The sequence below is a fragment of the Primulina eburnea genome, chromosome 8 (assembly GCF_022965805.1).
Source record: "Primulina eburnea isolate SZY01 chromosome 8, ASM2296580v1, whole genome shotgun sequence".
In the NCBI taxonomy this organism is placed as follows: domain Eukaryota; kingdom Viridiplantae; phylum Streptophyta; class Magnoliopsida; order Lamiales; family Gesneriaceae; genus Primulina; species Primulina eburnea.
Window position 1 is genome coordinate 43,159,210 of NC_133108.1, and position 21,314 is coordinate 43,180,523.

The 21,314-nt window shown below is 34.7% G+C and overlaps 4 protein-coding genes and 1 pseudogene across 6 annotated transcripts; 4 read left to right on the plus strand and 1 right to left on the minus strand.

Annotated features, from left to right (window-relative positions):
- The first annotated feature begins 931 nt into the window (after nt 1–931).
- Nucleotides 932–4,249, plus strand: LOC140840026 ((-)-alpha-terpineol synthase-like). Its single transcript, XM_073207104.1, is given in 8 exon segments — nt 932–1,069; nt 1,245–1,524; nt 1,974–2,048; nt 2,051–2,222; nt 2,365–2,583; nt 2,805–2,943; nt 3,254–3,502; nt 3,759–4,249. Coding segments are annotated over 8 exon segments (1,515 nt in total). The 5' UTR covers nt 932–985; the 3' UTR covers nt 4,056–4,249.
- Nucleotides 4,250–6,255: 2,006 nt separating this feature from the next.
- Nucleotides 6,256–7,894, plus strand: LOC140840027 (probable aspartyl protease At4g16563). The gene has a single exon (XM_073207105.1). The coding sequence runs from the start codon at nt 6,334–6,336 to the stop codon at nt 7,729–7,731; it is 1,398 nt and encodes a 465-aa protein (XP_073063206.1). The 5' UTR covers nt 6,256–6,333; the 3' UTR covers nt 7,732–7,894.
- A 625-nt stretch (nt 7,895–8,519) lies between these two features.
- LOC140840028 (internal alternative NAD(P)H-ubiquinone oxidoreductase A1, mitochondrial-like) lies at nt 8,520–13,957 on the plus strand. Of its 2 annotated transcripts, none has more exons than XM_073207106.1 (9): nt 8,520–9,206; nt 9,734–9,947; nt 10,039–10,199; nt 10,322–10,387; nt 12,176–12,339; nt 12,760–12,874; nt 13,162–13,341; nt 13,418–13,619; nt 13,719–13,957. In XM_073207106.1, exons 1-8 carry the CDS (start codon nt 8,769–8,771, stop codon nt 13,568–13,570), a joined length of 1,491 nt encoding a protein of 496 aa, XP_073063207.1. In that variant the 5' UTR covers nt 8,520–8,768; the 3' UTR covers nt 13,571–13,619; nt 13,719–13,957. The 2 variants fall into 2 exon arrangements, 1 of the variants encoding a protein (XP_073063207.1); XR_012119839.1 differs by having other exon boundaries at nt 8,521–9,206; nt 13,418–13,625.
- An 825-nt stretch (nt 13,958–14,782) lies between these two features.
- On the minus strand, nt 14,783–16,771 carry LOC140839310 (NDR1/HIN1-like protein 1; annotated as a pseudogene).
- Nucleotides 16,716–19,568, plus strand: LOC140838046 (uncharacterized). 2 transcript variants are annotated; one of them, XM_073204130.1, is made up of 5 exons: nt 16,716–16,948; nt 17,081–17,241; nt 18,238–18,494; nt 18,656–19,107; nt 19,272–19,568. In XM_073204130.1, the coding sequence occupies exons 1-5, from the start codon at nt 16,919–16,921 to the stop codon at nt 19,539–19,541; spliced, it is 1,170 nt and encodes a 389-aa protein (XP_073060231.1). In that variant the 5' UTR covers nt 16,716–16,918; the 3' UTR covers nt 19,542–19,568. The 2 variants fall into 2 exon arrangements, with proteins under 2 accessions (XP_073060231.1, XP_073060232.1); XM_073204131.1 differs by lacking the exon at nt 16,716–16,948 and having other exon boundaries at nt 16,955–17,241.
- Nucleotides 19,569–21,314: the final 1,746 nt, after the last annotated feature.

The window sequence follows — 21,314 nt, forward strand, 5'->3', positions numbered from 1 at the left end:
TAGGTGTGGGTTCCACTAATTAATTTTGAATTGACCGTCTTTTTAATAATTCACAATACATGTACGTTAATTGAATTGAGAATTCGAAGTCTTCTTCGTCTTCCCCGGAAGAATTTTAGAAACTTCCAGCTTAAAATTTTCTTTTCTCAAAAAATTTTCAAAATTCAGAAAACCATATATTTATATCTTCAAGACTTCTAGGTGCAACGGAGAACAAATTCTCAAGTAATTTTGTTATGATTATTATGTTCGAACTTCAAGTTTCAAATTCTTACGTAAAACTTCAAAAAATTTCTTAAAGTTCTTGATCTGAAAACAAATATTTTCAAGACAGAGGTATCACTGCTCTGAGTGTATCGGGAGCCGAGAGTAAAAAAAAAATCGTGTACGTATCTAAATTTTCTTGGCGGTCGCCAATATCAATTTGTACACCCTACTAATTCTTTTATTATGCGTCACGTTTTTCTTAATTAGTTGTGTCGAGAGTCTGAGTCGAGTTTTAGATTGATCTTTGGAATTTATTGGATGTAAACCATGATTTCGCTTCTATTTCTTGTCCGAATAAGAAATATTTATTGCTTAGCTAGCCACTAGGGAAAATTAATTGAATGTTGTCGAATAATTCTTTTCTTCCTCCTTCTCGTCCCGTCCTATCTATTCATTTCCATAAGTTTGTTCTCATGCAGGATATATATATCCTCAACCATCCTGTCGTGGTCGAAATTTAATTGTTTCATTCATCTTTCAATGTCATCGAGTGTGTGATGCCTTTTTATTTGTGAAGATAAATCTCAGTTTTCAAATTCATAAAGTCCATAATTTTACATGTGTTTTTTTTAATGCAGGTTAGTTTTGCCATTTGTTTTATACATATCGTGGTCACTATTTTAAACATGCAGTTTGATTTGAGCTATATATATATATGCTCACACCTCACTCAATTAAATTACAGAAAAAATATAATTTATAAGCTACGTAATCGATCATGACTACTCCAAGAAGGTCGGGAAACTACAAGCGTAGCCTTTGGGATGATGAGTACCTGCAATCAATAACTAGCGTTTACGAGGTAAATTTATTATATGCATGGAATCGCTTCTATTTTCTTCCATCGTTCATTTTGATTCAGTGGAAACAAATCACAAGTCCTGAGATCGAATTAAATGGCATTAATTATATTGCGTCGTCGAGTCTCACAAAAATTATCGGGTTGATAATTAAGTTTCAATTATCATTGCATTCAGCTGGGAGAAGAAAGCATTGAGAGATCAGCCAGGGAACTCAAAGAAGAGATTGAAGGGATATTGGAAGAGAAATTAATCATGGGGAAAGATTCAATTTTAGGCCAAATCGAGTTTGTTGATGTTTTGCAGAGACTTGGGATATCGTACCACTTTAAAGTTTACATACACAAAATTATGGAGGGTTTATTCAGTGAGAAAGATGGATGGGTTTCCACAGATTTGCATGAAGTTGCACTTAAATTTAGACTACTCAGACAACATAACTATTTAGTCCCTCAAGGTATATATGTATCATATATTTGCTCTATTTTTTGTCAGTGCAATTTTGTGGAAATCAGGCAATAAACATTAGAAACTAGTTTTTTCTTTTTAAACAATCCGTAATAATTGAAAATATTTTTTATTAACTTAAAAATCTAAGTTTGTTATTTAAATTTTTCATTAAAATAAAAATACTTTTATTTATTTTTGTTTCAATTTTTGAAAAATGAGGGGTTTTTTTGCTTAATTTTTTTTTTTAAAAAGGTTGCATATTTATTTTTCATAGGGGTTTTGTGCTCTTTTTAAATGTTCATATGGGTAAAAAGTAATATTTTGTCCATAAGAATACTTTTGCATGTTATATAATTTTACGACTTATAACGATGTAGCAATGTTTATTTGAATAAAAGTATTTTGTTACAAAGATCATTAATGATAAAATACAAAGTAAAATTTTCATATACCCAGATGTTTTCAGTACTTTTGTGGACAAGAATGGGAATTTCAAGCACAACTTATCCAGCGATACTAAGGGGCTTTTAAGCTTTCTATGAAACATCTTCCCTTACACCGGAGACTGCCGAGATTGGAAGCAAGATGGTTCATAAGCATGTATGAAAAGAGACAAGATACGAATCCTTTGGTTCTACAGTTTGCCAAATTGGATTTCAACTTGGTTCAAGTAATGTACCAACAAGAATTGAAAGAGTTGTCCAGGTAAACAAACTTAATTGATTCATGATCAATCTAATTACCACAATATTAGGTTACTTCAATCATCATTTCTTGAACATTAAACATTGCATTGCTATGAAATAACTATATCACATTTACTTGTACAAAATGAATATTAATGTAGGTGGTATGCCAGCACTAAACTGGCGGAAAGGTTAAGTTTCGCGAGGGATCGATTGGTGGAATCCTTCATATGGAGCATAGGGATCACATTCGAACCAGTGTTCGGCTATTGCAGAAAAATAATTGCAAAGCTTGTTGTACTAGTAACACTGATTGATGATATCTACGACGTTTACGGCACCTTGGATGAACTCGAACTTTTCACACTCGCAGTTGACAGGTTAATTAGCTAGCATAAAATATATATATGCATCAATATCCCTGTATACGCATGATAAATATATATAAATTTGTCAATATTTGTTATGAAGTCTTAACTTTTGAAAGAAACAATTTTAACCTGTTAATTGTTGCAGAAGTCATAAGTTTGAAACTCTGGAATGAATTGAATTAAATCAATAAAAGACGACCTTTTGCGTCACCTTTTAAATTTATTTGTAGATGGGACATCAATGCATTGGACCATCTCCCAGACTACATGAAGATTTGTTTTTTCGCGCTTTTCAACTTCGTGAACCAACATTCGTACGATGTACTTAAAACTCAAGGTTTCAACATCGTTTCGTGCCTAAAAGAAGTGGTATGTTAAGTTTTCCTCACATTAATTGTTGCCATTCGATCTTCTGTTGCATGTCAGATTACATATTTTACTTTGCTAAATCGAATTTAGCGAATTGTTCTATCATTTAAAATTAAGATTTATTGAGTACATGTTTTGTACAGAGATCATCTCGGGTGTATTTGAAATACATTATAATTACAGTTGAAAAATGCTTAATTAGTTTGATATATAATAGATTTGAAATTCAATGGATCAAATCTGATCTTTATTTATTTATGTTGGGTTTTATTTTCATTTTATTTTGAAAGAATGGTTACTCTTTATCCAGTGGGCAAATCTTTGTAAAGCTTACCTGGTTGAAGCAAAGTGGATTTCCAGTGGCCACACTCCAACCATTCATGAGTTTCTTGAAAATGGCTTAGTCTCAATAGCCGGCCCTTTGGTAAGTTTTTACTTGTACATCTGCTGCGAAAATCCAATAGAAGAGAAGATGGTAAAGGATTTCATACAAGTATCGGACATAAACCGATGTATGGCAGTCGCTGTCCGTCTTATGGATGATTTGGGAACTTCGCCAGTAAGGATACTAATTAAACTCATACGCGGATCCATTGAATCTTGGTTAGACGATGCATGAATATAATTAGATAATCTAATGGGATCATATTTTTTTAAAAATAACTATTTCTTAAAATCCGAAATTATTTGTATTTGAAGAGGGCATGTGCTTGCCCCCTAGCTAATTGGATGCTCCAAATGAAACCAATTTAAAATTGACCAAACACATACGAATTTATGGCTTCTGTGTTTTTGCCATGAATCGCTGCATCAAGGATGAAATGAAGAAAGGCGATGTTGTGAAATCAATTCAATGCTACATGAAGGAGGCTGATTGTTCTGAAGAAGTAGCTCGCGATCATGTCAAGTTCTTGTTTCATGAAACAACGAAGAAATTTAATCGAGCGATGTTGTCTAATAGTACTGTGATATCGAAGGATGTTGCTGAAAGTTTTATGAACGCTATTCGGATAGCACAATGCATGTATCACACTGGAGATAGGCACGGCATCCCCGACGAATCTAAGGAGCTTGTTTTGTCCTTGATCCTTGAATCCATCCCACTTGCATGAAAATGCATGTGTACGTACTACAAGCTTGCCTGATGTTCAAGCCAAGCGGAATAAGAAAATAAGACGAACCGTGAAATAATTATGTTTTTACTCATGCATACAAGTTAGATTACCAAAATTGTGATTTTCCTATGGAATTCGCATGTTTCTCAGGTTATTTACCTGTTGTATTTATTTATGCATTGGCTTTCCTATTGATTGTAGTAAAACTTCGTCGATAAGAAAGTCCATTAAATACAGATAGTACCAACCCAGTCATATATAATAAATATAGATTTTTTTTTAATTTCGAGAAGTCCCATTATATGAAATTCGTATTTTAAAATAAAAACAGGGTTGAAATACATACGTGTGTGTGTGTGTGTGTTTAAGACAACAAACATAAGAGTTTGGTCATCTTTTTAGGTTTGATATGAAAATGATTAATCACGTGTCTAAGGGTCCTTCCACGTGGGATGTCTCCACTCTTAAAAGCAAAAGGTGTTCCTTAAGATAGACGACTCGTGAATATTGCACACAACTCGTAAAAATAATATGCTCATATTTCGTGAGTAATATTTTTTTTATGTATAATATTTTTCTAAAAATTTACAAATTGTTGATTGGAACCATCAAATTTAAAGATGATTATTGTAATTAATTGGAACAATATATTGATGAGTAAACATCAAATTTAAAGATGATTATTGTAATTAATTGGAACAATATATTGATGAGTAAATCTCATGTGAGACCGTCTCACTAGTATATATATATATATATATATATATATATATATATATATATATATATATATATATACTAGTGACTATGTACACGCGATGTGTGTGTACAATTTTTTTTTATCATTATCAATGGATTAAAGTGTAATTTGATAATTTATGGGGTGACTAAATTGATATTTAAATTGTTGAAATAAAAAAAATAAATAGAAGTGTGTGTTGAAATTTGAAAAAAAATAACAAAAAACAAAAGTGTAATATTAATATCATGTAATGGTAAAATTGGAAAAAAAATTTGGTGTCCTCTTAGGTAGTTACTATCATGTGTCCATCCTTAATATAATAGTATAGATATTTGTTAGTTCCGTTGGATTTGATTCTTTGAAAAAGAAAAGAAAAATAAATAAAGGGTCACTATTTTTTTTAAAAAAACCACTTATCCAATTGACCTTATTCTCGTGAGCGCTCTCTTTCTTCATTGACACGTTGCTAGCAATCGAAGCTTTTGTCCGGACACCGCTGCAATCGAAGCACTCAAAGACAGCCTCTAAATTTAAAACGGTCACTCCCAATCATAAATGCTACACTTCACGCTGTCCAAGAACCTCAATCAAGACACGAATATTTCGAACTAAATCGGCAACGTTGAGTCCCAAAATTCGTTTGATCTTGGGTTTAAATCACGATTATACGGGCAAATTTATAATTAGATAATAAATTACCCACCCCATTACGTTTCTTTAAAAACTCAATCAAGAGATTCAAGACCCACCATTTCTGTCATATTACAAGCCATAGTTGTTGCTACCTTAGGCCATCTCCAACCCATTACGCTATCTTAGTGTCACACTAACTTTAAAATAGTGTAATTCTTACACCAAATATAAAATTCATCTCCAACCCATCAACTCTAAACTCTACATTAAAAGAATATTCTCGAAATATTCTCTATTATTTTATTAACAACAAATAATTTATTTCACAAAATATTAATTAATTTAATTATAACTGTATAATTAAGATATTCTTGGCATATTTTATACTATTTTAAATACTAAAACTAATTTATCACAAATTATTTATTAACATAATAATATTATCTTTATGAATTATGTATTAAATTAAAATATCCAAGTTTTTTAAAATCACTTTTTTAAAATTAATTGTTTGAAATAATACATTTGTAGAATTAAATTAGATTATAAAACTAATTATATAATATTTAAAGTTTAAGTAAAATTAAAATAAAAAACAATTACAAAAATTTTTTTAAAAAAAAAGAAAAAACCCAACGCTATTGCTACAGTGTTGCACCAAATTTGGTGCAACACTGTAGCACTACTCTATTTTGGCGTCAAGAAACACTACTGGTTGGAGCAGATAACCCTGCACCAAAATGGTGTAAAACACCATTTTGGTGCAGGGTTGGAGATGGCCTTAGCTCCACAAATATGGGCCATTTTTCGTACCCCACACGGCCAACTTTAACAGCCACTTATTTCATGTCACACCCCTGCTACCCTATGGTTTCTTCATCATTAAGCTCTTAAACACAGATGACAATGGCTTCCTGTTTCTCATCTACTTGTCTCCCCTTCCTTTTTCTGCTAAATTTCTTCTTTTCTTTAGCTTTCTCTTCTCCTACAAGCAACACAGTTTCCATCTCACTTTTTAACCCAATTACATTTCCAGATCCATTCCAGAAGCTCACTCATTTAGCCTCAACCTCTGTAGCCAGAGCCCACCACATCAAGAATCCAAAAGATGCCCCAATTTCCTCCACCCCTTTGTTTCCCTTTAGCGGAGCTTACTCAATCTCTCTCAAATTTGGCACCCCGCCACAGTCTATACCGTTGGTTATGGACACAGGCAGCAGCTTTTCTTGGTTTCCTTGTACAAAAAGATACATTTGCAAGAATTGTTCTTCTTCAACTGGGATTTCTTCCTTCATTCCTAGACAGTCCTCGTCTGTTAGGATTCTTGGATGTTTGAATCCCAAATGTAGTTGGATTCACAAATCTTTTGATCCCAAATCAGGTTGTAAAGATTGTGGGTCGCTGAAATCAAACTGCACCCAAATCTGTCCTCCGTATTTAATGCTCTATGGTCTAGGCTCTACCGGGGGTATAGCGATGCTCGAAACGCTGAGCCTGCCGCAAAGGATAGTGCCGAATTTTGTTGTGGGTTGCTCGCTTTTTTCGTCGAATCAGCCTGCCGGAGTCGCGGGATTCGGCCGCGGAGTTTCCTCTATGCCCAACCAATTAGGCCTCAAGAAATTCTCATACTGCCTCGTCTCGCACAAATTCGACAACACCCCGACAAACAGCGTCCTAATCATGGATGGCGAATCTGCTTCTGGTAAAAAGACACCAAGATTCAGCTACACACCGCTGCTGAAAAACCCTATCAGCAGCAAAAATGTTGCCTTGGGAGATTACTACTACGTTGGCCTGAGAAAAATCAGTGTTGGAGGGAAGAAAGTTAAGCTTCCACAGGAATTCTTGGCTCCTGATTCTAATGGAAATGGCGGGACTATCGTAGACTCTGGCTCAACTTTCACTTACATGAATCCGGCTGCGTTTGAAACAGTAACAGATGCATTTTCGGAGGAAGTTAGAGACTACAAAAGGGCTAAAAACTTGGAGAATTTAACAGGTTTGCGGCCTTGCTTCGATGTTACCGGCCACGAAGCCATTAAATTGCCGGAACTGAAGCTCCATTTCAAGGGCGGCGCAGAAATGGGACTGCCATTGGAGAACTATTTCTTTGTTGTGAAAGATGATAAGAAGCTTGTTGTTTGCTTGACCATGGTGACTGATAACACGTTACTCGGGCCGGAACTCGTAAGCGGGCCGTCGATTATTCTGGGCAATTTCTTGATGCAGAACTTTCATATAGAGTTCGACTTGAGCAATGGAAGATTTGGATTCGTTCAACAGTCGTGCTCTGGGTAGGGAGAATGGATTGGTGAACAGATCAGTGATTATGATGCAAATTTATATGGAATTATCATAGTTTGCTAACGCTGTGTTGTAGAAATTTCAGGCAATAAATTGATTTGTGATCGTTTTCTTTTTGAGTTCATTGAATTCTATATATTGTTCGATTTCAAGATTTTTATTTTTATTTTTATTTTTGGAAGCAAGTTAATATGATTAGTTGATGGCAAAAATTTGTGTGAGACGATCTCACAGGTCGTATTTGTTAGATGGATTTCTTATTGGGTCACCCATGAAAAGTATTATTTTTTATTTTAAGAGTATTATTTTTTATTATAAATATAGATAAAGTTGACTTATCTCACAAATTATGATCCGTAAAATAATTTCACGTGAGATTTACTTTGAGGCCAAAGATTTTGGAGCATCAATTGTTTGAGTAGTAGTTAATTAGCTAGCATGGGTTGGCCATTACAAAATATTAATGCAAGAAAAAGGACGTGTATGTGTGTTAATGTATTCTGGTGTATTAAATATTTGTGTGGACATAAATGTTTTTAAATTCTTGGATTTTGTTTGTGTCAAATTTATATTATTTATTTTGTACATTAATACACCCAACAACAAATGTCGTGGTTTTAATATTTTTGGGAGATTAAATTTAATTTAACTTTAGAAAAATATGTCTTTTTTTTTTACATATATTTTATGTATTATTAAATAAAATATAGATAACACGACTTAAGATCGAGATATATTAAGAAAAAGAAGGATGCCAGATCGTGGGTAGTTGTTTTTTTTTAATTATAAATTTTGAACAATAATGGACTGTCGTTATTACTTCGCGGCCGTTTAACCCGCCGGAGCTTGCCGCAACCATCGCTTGACCCATTCCAAAGTCCTTTATTTTAGCGCAAAAAAAAAGAAGAACAATTCGCTACTCTAGAACACTTAAACCCCTACCATATTTAAGGAACAGGTACCAAACTATTGGAATCATCAAGAAATTGACTGTCAATTTCAGATAATATTTTCCAAGAAAGCTAAATCCAATGCCTTGGTTGAGAAATTTCATCCAACTCTCCAGCACCTTCACTAGACAATCGCCGCTGCGCAAATCATCAGCATTATCCGTTCCTCCGCCGTTTCTCGCCCAACTATTGCGGCATCTTAGCTCTGATTCTGGGGGGAGTTATGCCGGATTGGGGCCAACGAAGGGGGACGAGAAGCCCAGAGTGGTTGTGCTCGGCTCGGGTTGGGCTGGATGTAGGCTGATTAAGGATATTGACACCAAGACATACGACATTGTTTGTGTCTCCCCCAGGAATCACATGGTTTTCACTCCCTTATTGGCTTCCACTTGTGTCGGCACACTTGAGTTCAGGTCCGTGGCGGAGCCCATTGGGAGGATCCAACCCGCAATTTCTCGTGAACCCGGCTCTTATTTCTTTCTTGCTAATTCCACTGGCGTCGATTTCCAGCACCATCAGGTTTTGAGCTTTTGCTGTTGTGTTACAGCCCTGTAGTCTTTAAGATCTTAGAATTTAATCACTGTCACATATAAAAACTGTTACTCTCTTAGAGTTGATGCAAATAGTTCTATGTTAAGTTCGAAAATTTGAATGTCTTTTGATTTATTATTTTTACTTCTTTGGCTCTTAGATGTTTATATGGGAGGTATTTATTCTCTGTCTGAGCTAAAATTGGATTGCATTGTGACTGTTTTTTGAAATTTAGAGTTGTATAATCGTAGATGAAAATTTATCCCAAGGCTGGAAATCTTCTCGATTTTCAGATATCACGTTTATAATTGATTCAGGTTCTTGTACTTAGAGCAAGCATGGAATCTTAGTATTTTATGCAAAAGAATCATAAATTTATGTTATGTAATTGTTGTGATCATTGTCCCAACATGGAGTTGACCTCTGTTATTTGAAGTCTTATGTTGACTTTTATTACAATTACTTTGGGTGATGTTTTGAGCAATTTACAGAAGAAAAATAATCTTTCTTTCTAGGTTCACTGTCAAACAGTCACTGATGGGACCCATACAGTAGATCCGAGGAACTTCAGCATCTCGTACGACAAGCTAGTAATTGCTTCTGGAGCAGAAGCTTCTACATTTGGTATTAAAGGTGCTAGAGAACATGCGATTTTTCTTCGTGAAGTTCATCATGCTCAAGAAATAAGGAGGAAATTGCTTCTAAATTTGATGCTGTCAGATGTTCCAGGTAAGAGAAGTCTAGTAGTTTAATGTTTAAGTGGGATAATAGGTGAAGTATGATAGTTAGGACCGTCCCCTTTTCACTGTGGGTTGAGCAGGCGTCACCGATGAAGAAAAGCGTCGGCTTCTGCACTGCGTTGTTGTTGGAGGTGGTCCCACTGGAGTTGAGTTCAGCGGAGAACTCAGTGACTTTATAATGAAGGATGTACATCAAAGATACACACATGTGAAAGATTATATTCATGTTACATTAGTTGAGGTTAGGCTGTGGCTACATCCCATCTATGTTCTTGCTCTCACCTATTCTGGTAAAGTTTATCGAGTCAAGCTCATTTATAATTCGATTTTTAATTTGTTACCTCGTTGCTCGTCTCCTTGCAGGCAAGTGAGATATTGTCATCATTTGATGACCGTCTACGAAAATATGCAATTAAGCAATTGACAAAGGTGAGGAATTCCATTCATAATTACAGTGTTTGCTAACCATAGCTATTTCAACACTTTTCCATGGAGCGTTCATTACTCCTTTCTGCCCACATGTACACGTTCACAAGTGCTAACATGTAGTCATGGACTAATTAACAAGCAAGCATGTATATTATATTGGCTACTGACTGAAATCAAGCATTACACCAATCCATTTGCACAGATATTGTGGCTGTCATTGTAGATTTTGTGGGGAGACAATTTGATATCCTTCACATGCAAATTAAGTAAATTTAACACTGCGTCTCAATTTGTAATATACACAAAATTTTTGAATTGTTCCAATTTTTTCGATGATCGTATGCTGGTCTGCTACTTTTTCTTCGGTTTTATTTTTAACTGTCAACTCAATTTTTCCATCATTGACGAGATTTCTCATAAATCTATGTATTTCTTGTGCTATGGCCATGCATGGAAGACAAGATTTTAGGTCACACTAGTAGTATACGTATTTTCACAAAATATTGTTTGTTTATTTTACACGCTTTTTGTGAAATTCCAAAGTTTCTCCTTAATGCTTCACAAATGTGATAAGTGGTTTCATTGTATTCTGCATCTGAAGATGAAAGTGTGAGAGACTATTAGATTCTTATGAGCTGGAGATTAGACGTGGACTTGAATTCGAACTTGTGCTTGGTTGATCTCTTTCATTTGTTGAATTGTTGACTGGTTTAGGTGGATACACGGTCTTTGGTTTCATAGGCGAGGCACACGTAACAAATGCTTTATAGAAAATTATATAGTAAACAAAAAGAATCAGAGATGAATGATAGAATGAAAAATAGGAAATTTTTGTTTTTGTTTCTTAATTCAAAACACATGATTTAATTCATTCATAGCATTTATTGACTGGAAATTAAAATTAAGCATGACAGCCATCATTTTGGGCAAACATTGAGAAATATATTGGTAGAGAATTGATTTCCTTAACGTGAAAATTAATGAAGTCTGTTTCTAACTTTAAATCAAACCTTTCATTGTTCGTACATTTATGGAATGAATCTACTGTACTCTTTGGTTTGGGTTCCAGCAATCAGAACATATATCTTCAAAAAATCTATGGGTAGAGATTTTATTGGAAAATGTGATGTATAATTAGTTTTATTTGTCTCGTTGTTTGAAAGCACATCTCATTTTATTTGCATTCAATAATATCTTGGATTAGTGATGCCACATCACAGACATTTAGTGTTCCGATGATGTGTGACATTTATTGTCTTTGAGTAGAATATAATATCATAGTAAAGTATTTTTGGAGAATAATGGAACTTTGAATTAAAAGTAGTGATCATATTAAGGAAGTGAAAATATAACTTTGGTAAAGCAGATGAAAATGATTTGGCCTTGTTTGGTTTCATTTACGGAGACGTAAAAGGTTTCAAGTAATACAAAACTGAACAAAGCCTATACATTTTAACCTGACTACCTGACTGCAGAATATGCTGTGGCCTTGGGGCTTGGACAACCATATTGCGACGGATATTTTTTCCCATATTTGAAGCCAATTTGTTCTACATCATAAATTAAAGTTTTCTGCTCAAATGCCCTTGCACAGTCCTGAAGCCCTGCAACAACTTACAATTACACGCATCTTCTTAGGGCTTGTTTGTGTCTGGGAAAGGTGGGGGATTGGGATGTTTTAACAATGTTCCCTTTATATCCTTATTCTGCTACACTTGTAGAGTTGTGGTACATGTGGAACTGGTTTTCTTTTAATTTTTCGATCAATCTGATACGTCGGTTTCTCAGTCAGGAGTTCGTCTTGTTCATGGAATTGTGAAGGACGTCCAATCTCAAAAGATAATTCTGAGCGATGACACAGATATTCCTTATGGTCTTTTAGTGTGGTCTACTGGGGTCGGTCCCTCACCATTTGTGAAGTCCCTGGAAGTACCTAAAGCACCAGGTGGAAGGTATGTATTCATTCGGCACTAAAAAAATTATCCATGCCACTTTCTTTCAGTAAGTTGTGCAGCTATAAGCTTTATCATTTTAGACTTCGATACACTTTTAGATGGAAATTTTTAGAAGGTTTGATATTATTGTAGGGATTAAATTGTTTTGGCTTTCCTTTCATTCTTTTACTCCAGAACTTTATTCGTTTGAGGGATGATTGCTTTTTTTTACATCATATTTCTGTACCACTTGGCTTCATGGGCAAGGTCGTCCCCTATTGTATACAACAGTGCCTCTGCGCTTTGACTCTTAGTTATATGCAATTGTTTGCTATATTTCATACTTTCCTGAAACATTCTTCCTTTTTACTTTGATCTGTGCCATATTTTATCGTCCAAACTGCTTTTACGTGGTAACTAGACATCATGCTACTGTAGGATTGGGATTGATGATTGGCTGCGGGTCCCTTCTGTGCCAGATGTATTTGCCATTGGTGACTGCAGTGGCTTTCTTGAAAGTACAGGCAAGCCGGTTCTTCCCGCCCTGGCCCAAGTGAGCTATTGGATACTTCAAATCTGCTTTTTCTTTTTCCTTTTTTTTTTACCTCAAAATATTTTTACACTAGATTATACCACTCATTGTTTTTCAGTTTGATACTGTTCTATTTGCATTTTAAGATTCAAATATATATGCTGAAAGATCATAAAGTCCTCTATAAGACAACGACATTGATGTATATCATTCATCCTTCCGCATGAAAGCCAAAAGTATCATTGACTAAATATTCAACGAGTTTTACATCTTCAGCAGTTGACTATGCTGAGAACATTTTCTGTTAGGTGGCAGAGCGGCAGGGAAAATATCTATCCAAGTTGTTAAATAATGTGGGCAAATCTGGTGGAGGACGTGCTAATGCTGCAAAAGAACTTGACCTGGGAAAATCATTTGTTTATAGGCATTTGGGGAGCATGGCTACCATTGGGAGATACAAGGCACTCGTAGACCTTAGGCAGAGCAAGGTTAATTTTTACATACTTTCATCAAATTTCTTTAGTTACCTTGAGAGTTGACCTGGTTATAAATCTTCCTGCCCAGGAAGCAAAAGGTCTATCGATGGCAGGATTTCCGAGCTGGTTTATTTGGCGCTCAGCATATCTTACCAGGGTCATTAGCTGGAGAAACAGGTTTTATGTGGCAGTCAATTGGTTGACAACGTTTGTGTTTGGTCGTGATATTAGCCGCATATAGACACAAAAACAGGTGACCTGTTAAGAAGAATTGCTCATTCTCCGCGGCAGTAAATGTATACGATCTATTTCGTTCGGTTATTAGTTTGTGTGATTTGGTACATAGTCGTTCCATATTATCTAAACAACAGGTGTGCATGTTCTTGTAGCATCCGTTGACTCCAGTTTCGATTGTCATCACGGCGGATTTGCTGTCAGGGTGCATTCGGTTGCAGTACCACGTTTTTACAAATTCATGGGTGAAAAAATGGCGATAATGACATGATATGTATCATAAATTATTACATATATTTCTGCAGTTGTTTGTTATAGGTTATTGATTCGATTAACGTTATAGATATTGGTTATGGTCGATAAATTCATTTACCACACTTCTTATTTTCCTTTTCCCTATGTGTGATGTATACATTTTCGGACAGATCCAAGAATTTAATCAACGGACAATTTTACTAATTTTGCAGGGTAAATATTACCGATAAAATCTATGTAGGTAGGTAATTTGATTTGTCACGCTTCATGTGATTGTTTTGCAAAGGGCTTTCACCAAAAGAAGAGGAATGGAGGGTGACAAGTAAGACGAGACAGTTTGAAATTATTTATGAAAAATGTCCGTTCGATGTACATAAGGTTAGAAGAAGATGGAGCCGTGATGTTCGTATTCAAGGAACATGATCCAAAACTTGTGCTTTCGAATCATATATGCCTCATCGAGGATGGGGACCAAAACAAAGTCTGCCACACAAATATGTCCATCCATGCGTTACAAGAATCTCTTCTTTAACAATTACATCTGAGTTTTGATGTAAAACTATAGCTTCTCGTAAATATTCATCTCTCTTATTAAAGATATATAGTTATCAACAAATTATAATAAATTTGTTGGTCACCATAAACATTCGTGAGTGTACGTAGGAGCAACTTCTTATACAAATTTCAATTTTCTTAGAACAAATATTCATGCATTAATTAAGATTCTTGTGTTCATAGGAATCATAGCCATCTTTTGTGTTGAATTCATTTCAATCTTAACAGTAGATTGATGCATGCATGCATGCATCAATCACCTTCTCTCTCAAGTGATGCAGGAAAGCAATTATAACTTATGAATAAAGTTATTATTATACGACAAATAATTAACTTTTGCAAATAATAATATTTTACGTGCATTAATATCTAAACTACTCGGTCAAATTAAAACATTACTTTAAAAAAAACGATCAAAAACTAAAACTTAGTTGTATAAAAAAAATCAAACAAACAATAATAAAATAATATCTAAATAAGAAATTTCCGCCATTAACGGATATGTTGCAGAATCTCGACTCAAATATCAACATGGCAGTTCATAATCAACTGATACTTAACAGCCGATCCCACAGAAATACCATTGTTCTTCTTACCAAAATTTATATTAGCCGGACAATTCACATTCAGATGATATTTCCCAGAAATAAAAGTTCCAACTTTCTATCTTAACCTCCATCAACTCTTATATTAATAATCAGCACGGTTCCTGTAAACTGATCCTGGTTGAGTGAGCCTGCCAAGTACGGCGCCACCGGAACGGAGTCTCCATGAAGAAAGAAGCAGCGTCGGAAGAGTTACTTGCTGGCAGTGGTATGAGGCGTACGTAAACGACTACTCTATCGTAGCAAATGCCGATTCTTTCATCAGGCTTTCGGCGGAGAGGGTCATTTGTGGTGAGGGTGGCGGGGAGGTGAGCTTGAAGGCGTAAACAGCGGCATCTTGGAGGACGAAATGCGCGTAGTATCAGCCATATGAGGAGGATTAGGAAAAGGATGAGGATGATCAAGGAGACGAGGACAGCAAAGAGGCAGCGGTCGAATGCTTCGCGGCCATCATCGTGGTGGGCAAAGCATAGTTTTATTAACCCTTTGAGAGTGAATTATATTACATTCTATAATTTCTTTTATAGAATTTTGAAGAAAAATAAAAAATATATAAATTAATTTACTAAAATCTTGAATTTTGCAAGAAAAATGATTAAAAATAAAAAACATACAAATTACAAAACTAAAAATGTAATTTTATTTAATAAATGAACTAAAACGCATTTAATAGTGTTTTAAAGATTATATTAATGCATATATTATTATAAAACTAAGCCGACCCTCATTGTTTTGTGGATATAACATTAATATTAAGATGTGTATCCATGCAAATCATATATATATATTCCCCTAAAATAAAATCACATATTTTTGGAAATTAATTAATTTCTAATTTTTTTATAGGAAACAATATTTTAAACATGAAAATTAATTTTGAATATGAGAAAATAGTAGGTTCCACAGAAAGCTAGGTGTTTGCTGGTGCTTGAGATTGTTGGTGTATGGTGAAGCAACCAACAAAGTAACATCACATAGAAGGGAAACAATGAAATATGATTGGCTCTCAACCTTAACCTATAGTTATTATTATATTCTTGTAATTTAAATCGCATTACCAAACCTAGTTCTCAATCAAGAACTAATCCAAAAAATCATTTAGACCAGCAGTGGAGCTATGCATTGTTTTTAGGGGAAAAATTTTTTTCTCTAAATAATAGATTATTGATATAGAGTCTACTATTTACTAAATTTGACATCTAAAACATAACCCTAGTTTCACACAAGACAGATTAAAAAACAAAAACAAAAAATATTGATTCAAAATAAATTACATAAAAATTAGAAGTAATTAGAAAGTTAAAGTTTCAATTGTGTCATAACTAACAAATTAGAGAAAATACACCTACAAAGATGCTAAGAACAAAAAACTGAAATTTTCAATAAAAAAAATTATTTAGAGTAGAGGATTTGAAATGGAGATAAATAGGGTCCGGTCCGTGTGTGCATTGCCATGCACCTCACCGTGCGAGACTCGTGCCCTCCTCGAAGTCGAGCCCAAATCAAACGTCACACGAGACCGTGTGAGTCTCATGCTCTTCTCAGTATGTTCTCTTGTTGTCTCAGAAGTGTGGCAATGAGAAGTTGTCCGTAGGACATTGTTAAGGATACGTATCTTTTTATCAATAATATACATGGGATGCATCATTTTTAAGTGGATTTAAAAAATAAAGTCAACACTTACATGCACCTAGGCAGACATGAAATTTTCCGCAGCTAGAAGCACGGCTCACACCCAAGGAATAAACGGTGTGGTGCCGTAGCCCATGTGTATCAGATATCCCTCTCCTCATTTTCTTGATTTTTTTTTCTCAAGTGTTATTGAAGCTTTAATAAATATAATCTGGTTCATCGGGAGTTATGCGGAGAAGATATAGAGACCGGCAGTTGTCGGCGTTGACATTTGGTGTCACTAATTGATCGAGGAGAAGTTGAATCCCATGAAGGTTGACTTTTCATCAGTTGACTCAGTAATATACCGACTTCCTTCTTCTTTCCGTGTTTTATCTTCTACTGTGGCTCAACTTCTTGGTCAATTCTCCAGCATAAATTAAACAAACAGTTTTCATGATTAAATATATCTAGGGGGGATATATATATAGGGGTTGACGCACAGGAGCAATATCGCGGGAATGGAGGAGATCAAGCAGCCGGAATATTGGCAAAGTGTTTGGAAGCGGGTGGTGGTCGTAGGCGGCGGCGTAGCAGGTTCTCTTGTTGCTAAATCCCTTCAGTTTCAAGCAGATGTCACCCTCATTGATCCGTAAGCATCTGGGACAAACTTGTTTCCCCGTTTTCTTTGTATTTGAATTATTCGAGGTCTTTTATCTTGGCTTCAAGCCATTTCTGAATTCGATTTGAATACCGGGGGTCACTCATATGCAAGAAATCAGCTTAAGTACTGTTCTTGTTTTGCTTTATTATTGATTGCACCACTAGCTAGAAGACTGATTATTCTTGAGATAAATTTTGCTTCTAGAATTCAATCCGGCTACTAGCCAGGGTAAGTGGGATCATGTCGGAATTTAGCCGCACGCAACTCTTTCTAGCTGATCGAATGTCAGCTTATCACCACCCACATTACCGTCCCTCGTCTTGTTTATGCTAAAGGAGTTGAGAAAATCAGAGCCTTTCTCACTCAGTATGAGTCTTGCTCTGGGCAGTTGGTTAGTGAAGCTTAGAGTTCGTTCCTTGCCTATTAAATGCCCAGCCACTCGCGTGGTCGTGGCCTTATGTCGGAATTCAATAGTTGCAGTATTTGGTATCCGGGCCTTTTTGATTGCATTCCTCTTTCTATATTCGGATATCCCATTATCAGGAAATCAGCTCAAGTATCCTTGTTTTGCTTTAATATTAGTTGCATGATCTGGGGTTAAATTTTGGGAGCAAATCTGTATCAAAGAATATTCGGTTCTTTTGCTAGAATATTGGATTATAGGTGAATGAGTTTTTTACCAATTAAGTCATGCTGCTATGCAAAATCAGTAGTTGATAGATTCCTACAAATTTTAAGTTCATTTCCCCTTTAAGCTTGAAACTGTTTCTGGGTTGTTTCGGTTTTATTGTATCTACAGAAACATAGATATTCACAAATAGAAACATAATACATTGCACGTATATTTCTCGTTCATGGTTCCTCCTAACCATCCAAAAATATGTGTGTGCATGTGTGAATTCACGGCTCTATGCTTTTTTTCTGTGATTAGTACATAAATATTTCTTCGATCCTAAACATGCAATTAACTGTTCCATTAAATAGGAAGGATTATTTCGAGATCCCTTGGGCGAGCTTAAGGTCAATGGTGGAGCCATCTTTTGCCGAAAGATCAGTTATATATCACAAGGATTATCTCACCAATGGACGCGTCATTGTATCCAAAGCCATAAACATTTTGAACTCTCAAGTATTGACCGCAGATGGCCGTCTCATTGCCTATGACTACCTTGTCATAGCCACTGGGCACGACGATCGCATGCCACAGACACGATCGGAAAGATTACAACAATACAAATCAGGTACCACAACATACATGACACTCAGCGATTGAAATATGGTGTTCAGGTCGATAGAAGTTTTACGATATTTGAGTTTTAACGGTTGCCATCAATTATAATGTTTATCACAGAACATTATTTAGGCAAATAAATGGTTCCTTTAAATTTTTTATCTATGTTAGAAAATGAAGAAATAAAGGCTTCTAGCTCAATTCTGGTCGTGGGAGGTGGCCCAACGGGAGTCGAACTAGCTTCAGAAATCGCTGTAGATTTCCCAGAGAAAAGGGTTATCTTGGTTCATAATGGATCTCGGTTGCTCGAGTTCATCGGCCCAAAAGCTGCCAGCAAGGCATTAGAGTGGCTCAAGTCGAAGAAAGTAGAAGTGAAACTGCAACAATCAATTGATTTAAACAACATTTCGGTGGGAAGCAAGACTTACATGACTTCAAGTGGAGAAACTATCAAAGCGGACTGTGTACTTCTGTGCACGGGTAAGCAGCCCGGTTCAGCTTGGCTGAGTGAGACTATGTTGAAGGGGAGTATTGATGGATTAGGACGATTGAAGGTTGATGAGAATTTGAGAGTGAAAGGGTGCAAGAATATATTCGCAATCGGGGATATCACAGACATTAAGGTGAGTACTGATCTTGGATATATATCCTTCTTGTTTCGAGGGTGTGAGTTTCTTCATGATCATCATGCTGCATATATGAATCGTTAACCTCCGAAAACTAGTAAGAGCGTGAAGAACTTCCTAGCTATCCCTCTTATCTGATCATACACTATCTTGCTTTCCAGGAACTGAAGCAAGGTTACTTGGGACAGAAACATGCTCTAATTGTATCAAAAAATTTGAAACTCTTGCTCACAGGTGGAAAAGAAAGCAAGATGTTGGCTTACAAGCCGAACTCGGTTAAGGTTATTGTTTCACTGGGAAGAAATGATGCAGTGGCACAGCATCCATTGACAACCTTAATTGGAGTCGTTCCAGGTTTGATCAAATCCAAAGATTTGTATGTGGGAAATACAAGGAAGCAGTTGGGTCTCGACCCCCGGCAGGTCAACTAATTATGAGTGCTTTAATTCATATATTTTTTTATACTAGAAAAATGTACGTGCGTTGCACGTAAAAACCTAAACTGCTGAAAATATATGTTCGAAATTTTGATAATATTTTAATGAATTAAAACATGGCTAATAACATTTATCAACCGAAACAAACTAAGCCATTTAAAAAAAATATGACCATAGACGGTATATGAATCAGAGAAATTATCTTATCTACTTGACACTTTTTCCAATATGCTTCTTGGTTGATTTTGACAACTCAATAACTCTTTGTCGTAGTTTGTTATAATATACGTATAATTATTTTGGTATGCTCAGTAAGTTTCTGATCGTCTTTAACATCTATTATGTTATTTACAATCCTTATTCGGGATCTGACATCCTCGTAGTTTGCTTCTTTATCACGACATTTTTTGGTTTTCTACATTGTTTTTATCTGATAATCTTATTTTTCCGACTATTTTTTTGTTGTTAAATGATTTTTCAGCTTTTCACAATCATCAACTATAACTCCTCAGAAAAAATGCTTCTACTCGTGATAAACACTTGTGACTAAAAGTACGTATAACCTATATATTATTCAACAACATAACCAATGAATGATGTTGCACTTTCTTCAAATATTGTGATATTTATTATATCATTTTTATATATTTAGTATCAATATTATCAACATATAGCTATAAGGTTAATAAATTTTTAACAACTATTTCTCAATCACTGTGAGAAAAATACTTGAAATCTCTTCAAAAATGGCTATATCTTAGAATTGTGTCCTCATTTAATTTGACGCAATTCAAGAAAGTCATCTTGATCGTCATTTATTGGAAGCTTTGAAATAATAATTTCGTGCATCATGTCATGAGGATGATATAGTTTCAATCTCATTTGTTGCGTTTAGAACATAATATTATATTATTCATTGAAACAAAACAAATTTTCTTCTATCGAGTTTATATTTTGTTTTATAATATTTTATATCTTGTGGAACGACATAAAAAATTAATTATTGTATTTTACAAATCTTGAGAAAGATACGAATAATGTAATTAAGATATGCATATGAGATATCATTCAATATATGTCAAAGTATTTGTTTTATTCAATATCTCATCTAATAATATAACCATTTAGATTTCATGAGCATTTTATGATAGTCAAAATTAATTTGATGAAATATTGTAGAGTTTTATTTGAATTTCAATATTTGGCTAAGTGAATTTATTTGACGAGGAGTTTTCTATTCTACCATCATATATGTAATAAAGTGAAACTGGCTTAATATATTTAGATACTTTGATTAAAAAAAAAAAGACAAAAACAATCTCGTAATCACCTCGAAATATATCGAGATAATATTGGAGGAAATAAAGTGAAACTGGCTTAATGTCTCAATAAAATGCACATAATTGATCTATTATATTGTGTCAACAGAGCTTTAAAATTATTCTCATACCATTATAAATAGAATGAGAATTATGCACAATTTGTTTTTCAATGAAGGATTTTTTCTTTTTAAAAAACTATTTTATTGATAAATATTGACATTTTATATGACATCCATATGTCGCACAACCATGAAATATCAACTTAATCATTATATAACACTTAACGTACACAAAAAATTTTTCAATTTTTTCTTCATTGTGCTTCGTTGAAATTTAAATCTGAATCATTCTTGATCTTAACATTTTACTTTAAATATGATTTAATAAATATGTATATGTTTCATGTAACTTAGTTAAACCTAATTTCAAATATCTATAAAGAAAT

Coding starts and splice junctions, on each gene's coding strand:
- LOC140840027 (XM_073207105.1), top strand. CDS start 6,334: ATGACAATGGCTTCCTGTTTCTCATCTACTTGTCTCCCCTTCCTTTTT.
- LOC140840028 (XM_073207106.1), top strand. CDS start 8,769: ATGCCTTGGTTGAGAAATTTCATCCAACTCTCCAGCACCTTCACTAGA. Junction 9,207..9,733: donor TCGATTTCCAGCACCATCAG/GTTTTGAGCTTT, acceptor CTTTCTTTCTAG/GTTCACTGTCAAACAGTCAC. Junction 13,342..13,417: donor TAGACCTTAGGCAGAGCAAG/GTTAATTTTTAC, acceptor CTTCCTGCCCAG/GAAGCAAAAGGTCTATCGAT.
- LOC140838046 (XM_073204130.1), top strand. CDS start 16,919: ATGAAGGTTGACTTTTCATCAGTTGACTCA. Junction 16,949..17,080: donor ACTTTTCATCAGTTGACTCA/GTAATATACCGA, acceptor ATATATATATAG/GGGTTGACGCACAGGAGCAA. Junction 18,495..18,655: donor ATTACAACAATACAAATCAG/GTACCACAACAT, acceptor TATCTATGTTAG/AAAATGAAGAAATAAAGGCT.